Below are 7,548 nucleotides of genomic sequence, written 5' to 3'. Positions count from 1 at the left end.
CACAGAAAGAGTTTCTGAGGTGTTTAGGACCAAGTACAATAACTTCCGTTTTGTCTGAATTTAGAACATCTTCCATATACCTGAAGTGCAGTACCTCAGCAGATGTGACTGCTAAATTTTGTATAACCACATATATGGTGCTGACACAAGAAAAGCTGTACAATATAGCTAGGAGAGCCCAGTGTATTGTACCCCAATAAAACTACTGTTGTGACGCTTATACTGCATGTGCTATGTGTCAAAAAAAGGAATAAACTCTCAGCCTCCATATGATGGGAAGGCAGTCCTGTTGTTCAACATATGTACAGGGGAGGGCACAACTTTATCTTGTTCTCATTTCTGTTATGTGTCCATTTGCTCTTCACATCTATTTTGTTTATCAAAGCAGCAGAATAAGATGTCATGAGGTGTGAGGACACATGTCTCCCGATAAATTAGAAAGGATGTAAGTTACTCCACTGCTTATTTCTGAAGTAGGATTAATTTACAAGCGTTATCTTCCACTATTTAACATTTTTAAATAAAGCATTACGTTGGACACAACTTATATTAGGGGGTTTAATTGCTTGTATTGCACATGCTGGATCACTTGACTAATACAAAGTCCTTTTTATGTAGTGCGCTTTCATGGCAAGCTCACTAAAGATCAAGACCTAGAAAACTCTGAGATTCTGGCTTGTTCTCTGTCCACTGTGATGCTGCTTATAGGCCGTCTATAAAGTATGATGCCAAGACATTATCTTGGATTTTCTCTCATTCTAGGCTGAATGCCAACACCGTAATTAGTGCACTTTCTTCGCTTCAATATGTGTTATTTTTGTTGAAATTTGTCGCAGTGGTATAACATTTTAATTTATTGTAGATCATTTACATTCATAATAAATGATAACAAGCAATTATTGAAGTAATATTGAAAGTAGAGACATACTAGCAGTCATATGAGAATCTCTTTTCATTTCAGGGCTTTGGATTGTCTCCCTCTGCAGGTTAATCTTGGTCATATCCGTTTAGCTGGCATGTCAAGCAACGCAGAACAGATGACTCTCACAAGTAAAAAAATCTCATTTGGTTTAATAGCACTGTACATAGTGATACATCTGTGTTTAAAAGAACATCTTGGGTAGAAGCAGTAGAAGGGTATTACTGGAGAATCAGAGCTTTCAGTGTGTAATAGTGAGTCTGATAGTGTCAAGGCTAAAGCAGGGTATCACTGGGTAGATTTACCCAGTTAAGTAGCTTAACTTTTTTTTTTTTAAAGGGCAATTAGGGGAGAGGTAGGAACATAAATTGTAAGAAGCTGAGGTAAGTCCTGGGTTTCATTGCCGACTGGGGTGACAGTTTTATTTCTTGTTGGAAATAAGCACGTTGACTTCATCCTCTGCTTTGAGGCTATGCCATTGGGCTATTGGCCGACGGGGGTTAGCCAGCATGTCTGACCAGTGGCATTGCTCAGTCCCAGTACTGTTACTACCCAGCAGCACCTTCCCGATGGCATCATTCTTCCCAATCTTATCATAGTCCAACACCGTCACTGCTACCTGCACCTTCTACGAAACAAAAAAAACCACACAAAAAACATGCATTTCTCATGGTTGTATTTGTGTGTATGTGCAGCATGAGCATGTACAAATATGTATACCTCTATCTGTTCACATGGCACTTCAAAGCTGAAAGACTCGTTGTAGTAAGGGTTCAAAGTGTGCTTCTTTATCGTTGTTTTCTTTTTCTTGAGTCTTTTCCCATTCTGCATTAAGTGGATCTTCACATAAGGGTCTGGGAGTGAGAACAGGGAGGTTTTATGTCAGAGCAGCAGACCAACAGCCTGGCACCGAGGCAGTAACTCCATCAGTGGAACACAACATCTATTGTAGTAGTTCCTGATTTTCCTTAAATAGAAACTGCTTGAAAGTGGACACACCACTATAAAGGTGATGATAAGAACTTAATGCTCAGCTAGAGCCAGCAAGTCTGTGGTATTTAGAGTACACCTAGTCATATCACAAAGAATACGAATATATTATTACATTTTTTTTTTATTACTAGAGCTGTTTAAATTTATTTTAAAAACCTTATTGAACTGGACTGGCACAGAAATATTTGCACACAAAAAAAAAATCTCCCATCATTTTTGTATCAATAAATTTGACATGGAACTTAAATCTTATGTGAATCCAGATGTTTTTCTGCTTAACTCACCAGATAATCCACCCACATCCATTTTCTTCAGGTTTTTGGCCTCCAGAATCACCACTGTCAGCTTCCCTGCAGTAGGCACATACCTCAAGGACAAGCATATGTCTCCAAGCCGCTCGCTCTGATACACAAAAAAAAGAGACTATATTGTTGGAAAAATGTCTAATAACTTGACTATTTTAATCATGACTTAAAATAAATGTTCACGAGACTGTGATTTATCTCAGAGACAGCATCCTTCAGAAATGTACAGTATTCTTGGCTTTACAATCAAATGTAAATATAAGGGAAAAAAACATTTGATTTTACTCAAACAAAGAAACATTAAGAAACCTTGTTCCCTGAATATAAAGAAACACTTATGAAAACATTTTAAAAAAGATTGTGTTTCCCACTGATTAACAGCTTCAAAGTATTTGACTTTTATGGGCCTTTTATCAAGTTCAACTTTCCCTCTCACAGTGTGCTCCCACCTCCTCCTTCTCTGCCTTCTGCAGATCCCTCCACTCCTGCAGAGACTGGCTGAAGTCCATGCTGCTCATCGGTATCTTCACGGCTCCAATGGCATCGTGTTTTGAGAAGCGGTCAAAGTCGTACACAGTCATCACCAGAGTCTTCCCGCCAAGCTCAGTGTACGGTACCTACAGCAACAACACAAAAACACAAATAGAAACAACAATTTGAAATGTATCGTGTATCTCCTTTTTATTTAATTTTTTAATTTTTGTTTAAATCAATTTGTTAACTGTACCTTAAATGTGAAAGTCTCATTGAAGTTGGGTTCCAGAGTCTTTCTATGGACTTTGGTTTCAAACTTTTTCTTTTTGTCCGGGAGCAGATAGAGTTTAACATAAGGGTCAGAGCTGCCTCCCACATCCATCGCAGGCAGTTCTGCAGCCTGCACGATGCCCACCACCAGCTACAGTGTGATAGCAGAGGATGGTAGAAGAGAGTAAAGAGACGTTGGCTAATTGACAGGGAGATTTCAGAGTTGGCAGATGGTGAGCAAAACATGTCATTCTGGCTAGCAGCAACTCACCGTATTATCTGTGAAGTTGTAGTCTAATGTGAAATGTAGTCTGCCCAGCTTCTCGTCCTCCTTGGGCTCATTATCGGAAAGCTCTGTTTCTTTGTGAAGTTCGTCTTTCAGGGGCTGCACGCACGCAGACACACATCACATGCAGGAAAAAAACATGGCTGTAAAAGTTTTATGAGGCACTCCGCTGCCAGACACAGTTGAGGATAATGTTACTGTCAAAGATTTGTGTGTTGATTAAAGGGGACAGGCAAATTCTGTATCATCAGTGTGTTTAAATGTAACATGCATCCTTAAAGACAGTCCAACACACCAAAATAAGTTAGCTCCCACCTCACCCCAACTTTTACCACAACATGAGGGATGTACAAAACATCCATTAGTCTTAACAAGCACTGACAGTTTTACTAGTCCTGGGCGACCTGGATGTCAGGACTATGATACACTGCAAGGACAATGCATCTGCTGTGTGTGTGTGTGTGTGTGTGTGTGTGTGTGTGTGTGTGTGTGTGTGTGTGTGTGTGTGTGTGTGTGTGTGTGTGTGTGTGTGTGTGTGTGTGTGTGTGCTTACCTCATTGTAACCTCCATCCATTTCGGTGTCAAAGTCTCCCTTGCCCTTCTCTTTTCCCTTTTTCTTGTCCTTTCCTCTGTCCTTGTCCTTCTTTTTCAAGCACTTCTTCCACACACACACAGCACACGACAGCACCATGCACAAACTCACAAACCAAAGGGCCGCAGCAGCCCATGGCGGCACTGCAAATCCACAAGACACACATATTGATGAAACTTAAATATTTTACACACTTTTTCAGTCAGCCACTTGAAATTAGTGTTTACATAGTGTTAACCTTAAATTGTTAACATATAGTTAATGTGGGGATAGGCAAATTCTATATCATCAGTGTGTTGTGACATAATTAAGGGTTAACAGTAAAATACAACTCTTCGAATTATATCAACACAGAGTGAACAAAAAGTCGGTTACGCTGGGAAATGCAGAGCAGTTCAAGCTATCTGTGGTCATTTTAAGGCCATGTTTTGGGTTGGTGTTGCGCTGGTATCAGGTCCTTGTATCCTGCTTGATCTAATGTGTCATTGAAGTGATATCTGACTTTGCTATCAAGGGGTGTGATGTGATGACATTTTTCATGACTTGCAATTTTGATGTTCCAATAAACTGTACATTAATTTACAAGCAGTGGCATATACAACTCTAAGTAGTCTGAACTACTAGCTACCCCCCTCACCCCTCCCCACCAAAAAAAATAGAAATCATTAAATGGAATATTTTCACACAAAGGATATCCAGACATATATTGTGGTTGCGTTTGCAGATGTGCTTATAATAGAAGAGTGGACTGTTGGCTTTGGCAGAGGTTTATGCTTCTTGAGTGCCCTTCTAGATATTTAGAATGTTAGTGTGTGTTTTCAACATTTTACCATAAAGAATTATTTAAAACTCAAATATTGGAGATTTGAAATATTAAACTTGCACGTCTTGACAGTGAGCGAGTTGCCAAGTTGTTATTCCATTCATATTCAGTAAACACGACAAAGCTATCCTGAAGTTCTGCCTCCATTTCTCATGTGGTAGACATAACATTTAACTCCCTCATGTGCCAGAAATCTACCTAATTATACTTAAATTATTCACTGTTTATTGTGCTTGGACTTGTGTCCCAAATACATGTCAAGACTTATATCTGCGACTACGAAGATTAAGTCAGGTGTGTAACTCACTGTGGATGCTGCGTAGTTCATTCACAAACTTGTTGGGACTGTGAACCCCTGATTGTTTTTGGCTTGGTGTGGTTGTTACATTTGGCAAATGGGTCGGCGTAGATGAGGTGCTCAGGGCAGCTCGAAGGTTCCCAGTCATTATCGGAGTAGTGACAGTGGATCCAGAATTTAACTGTCAGAGAAACATAAATTTAAAGAACTTTACACTCCAACAAAACACAAAGAGTTACAGAAAGAAAAAAACGTAATCTGAAGAACATCTAAACAAACAATATAAGCACACGTACACGCTGGAGCAGAGTTTCCATAACTACTGTCGAGCAGATATTTGAAACAATAATGTGCCGCACTGTATGACCATCAGTGTCAAATAACTTCTGTTTCTGCTGGCCTGGCAATAACACTTGAACACGGGATCTGAAACCTGATGACACGGAGGTGTGGGTTGAAGCGTCATGCGTGGACCTCTGCTGCTCCACATTGAGCCGCCAGAGGTGAGAATCGCGTGACAAGGTCATGCTTTGCCCAGGCAAACAAACTAAATGAGAGGAAAGTCCCATTGCCAAAAACGTGACCCCCGAGTGCGAAAATGTTTTGTCATGTTATTTTCTATTCCGTGGGCATCACAGTTATTGAATATCTGGGGCTGAATCAGCAGATAGGATCACACCCAAGCAGACACTGATCTGAGTTTATGTCTGCATTTTCAGGGTTATACACAGGTTTTGTCTGAAAAGACAAACAGAAACCACCACTGATACACTAACAGTAGCAGAAGCAAACATAAGTTAAAGAACATCCAGAGGAACCGTTAGTGATGCCAAACAGCTTTAATACTGATCATTATGTATTTTAAGAAATATCTCTGATTCTGATGTACTTTTGTCAAAGTATTCATAAATAATTCACATTTTTTATATAGTCATGTCGTGCATATACCGTATATATGATATAAATTGCCCTAAATGTAAAAATTTTGCTACCGTAGTATATAATGAATGATTCGGGATTCACACCATATGGTCTCGGTCTCTCCTGTTAATGCAGTTGCAACTCTTTTCACACCTGATCCAACAATGCTGCCAGTACATAACATTATACAGTATAACATATTCTACCACTGAGATGGAGACTCTGTGTCGCTAAAATTTCAAGTTTAAGACACTAATGGGAGGGAGGTGGGGGGGGGGGACGCTGGACGCTGATAATGTTCTCAACCTTAATTCTTTTGTGGAATCAAAAGAAAATTATTAAAATGAAATCACAAATTAGCTACATTATTCATTGTAATGGTGTTGTTCTACCAAGGTCTTTATCCGGCAAAAAATAAAATGACCTGCTCAGATCTAATTAATAGTTTTTGTAATCTTCTGTGCTTACGTGAGTTTAGACATAGTTACTACCACAGGTGAGATATAAGTAGATCATAGTCATTTGGATTGATGAAACAACGATGAAAAATAATAGGAATCAGAGGCATACCTGTATTCAGTTGTCCCAGTGGTGGTTTTCAGACTCACAAATATTCCTTTTCCTTACAGAGAAGTCGAGGAGGAGGAGAAGATCACAGAACCAGAGGCAGAGAGAAACAGTGAGGTAAGTATCAGCACGTCGCTGTGTGTGTGTGTGTGTGGGGGGGGGGTGTCTTGGACATCAAGGATGGCAGTGCAGGTGTGTGAAAGTTGGATCGAGTGAGAAGGAGAGAGAGTGGGTTGGACAAGATAGGGTTGGAGTTGGTGAAATTGCAGCTCCGTCATCTTGTGTTGCTTCCCTCTATGTGTGTGTGTGTGTGTGTGTGTGTGTGTGTGTGTGTGTGTGTGTGTGTGTGTGTGTGTGTGTGTGTGTGTGTTATGTGTTTGTGTGAATGTGTTATTTTCTGTCCATTCAGGTCTCACGGGAGCCCCGGTCCTTATTCCTGACACCCCACCTCTTGTGACCTCTGTCCCACTCCTACAGGTCACCCTCACCAGGCCACTGATGCATATTCATCAGTGTAGTGACATGGCTTTTTAAAAGCTCGTTAGCATACTGAGAGTTCAGCAATAGAGGACATTTACATTCAGCATGGACAGCTCTGTGTGTGTGTGTGTGTGTGTGTGTGTGTGTGTGTGTGTGTGCGCGTGTGCGTGCATGCATCTGTACATCTGGCAGTAGCTGCAGAACTGTCTCATATTGTCTATGTATAGATGATGTTGCCTGATTTAGAAACTTAGGATGTGGTTTCTGCAGCAACACAGAGATCAGGTTCCGGCCCCGCCTAGTTCACCTTGAGGTTCCAGAGATACTGTACAGAAGGAAGGGTGAGACCGAGGCAGAGAGAGGGCTTGGGGGGGGGGGGGGGATGTGCTTAGCAGGAAGGAGCTCGACATAACCTTTGTTTGAGATGTATAGAAATATGAACTGTGGTATCCACTATCTTATGGCAAAAATATTTACGAGCAGTAAATGTTGTTTAATTCGTTTTTGTGACACATTCTAAGATGACATGTAAGAAATCCCTCTTTTTGACCTCTGGACATTTATGTCTGAGGCTAATTACGCTTTAATTGTTGAAAAAAAAAGAAGAAAAAAAAAAAAAA

At 40.4% G+C, this 7,548-nt stretch overlaps 1 protein-coding gene across 1 annotated transcript; it reads right to left on the bottom strand.

Annotated features, from left to right (window-relative positions):
* Positions 1 to 1,061: 1,061 nt before the first annotated feature.
* Positions 1,062 to 6,628, bottom strand: syt1b (synaptotagmin Ib). The gene is made up of 9 exons (XM_069162607.1): positions 6,452 to 6,628; positions 4,970 to 5,141; positions 3,801 to 3,982; positions 3,233 to 3,346; positions 2,945 to 3,112; positions 2,667 to 2,834; positions 2,197 to 2,314; positions 1,640 to 1,773; positions 1,062 to 1,547 (listed from the first exon to the last, which is right to left on the bottom strand). Exons 2-9 carry the CDS (start codon positions 5,106 to 5,108, stop codon positions 1,341 to 1,343), a joined length of 1,230 nt encoding a protein of 409 aa, XP_069018708.1. The 5' UTR covers positions 5,109 to 5,141; positions 6,452 to 6,628; the 3' UTR covers positions 1,062 to 1,340.
* Positions 6,629 to 7,548: the final 920 nt, after the last annotated feature.

The sequence above is a fragment of the Embiotoca jacksoni genome, unplaced genomic scaffold (assembly GCF_022577435.1).
Source record: "Embiotoca jacksoni isolate LCO1_2020_lvr unplaced genomic scaffold, fEmbJac1.0.p SCAF_3, whole genome shotgun sequence".
Classification (NCBI taxonomy): domain Eukaryota; kingdom Metazoa; phylum Chordata; class Actinopteri; family Embiotocidae; genus Embiotoca; species Embiotoca jacksoni.
Note: the sequence above shows the minus strand (reverse complement) of the source record. Positions and strands in the feature narration are given on the sequence as shown.

Bases quoted from the DNA above. Each gene is read 5' to 3' on its own strand.
- syt1b (XM_069162607.1), bottom strand. From the start codon at position 5,108: ATGACTGGGAACCTTCGAGCTGCCCTGAGCACCTCATCTACGCCGACC. The intron at 1,774-2,196 runs GTGAGTTAAGCA...TCTCACTCCCAG, and splicing joins GGATGTGGGTGGATTATCTG to ACCCTTATGTGAAGATCCAC. The intron at 1,548-1,639 runs GTATACATATTT...TTTGTTTCGTAG, and splicing joins TGCCATGTGAACAGATAGAG to AAGGTGCAGGTAGCAGTGAC.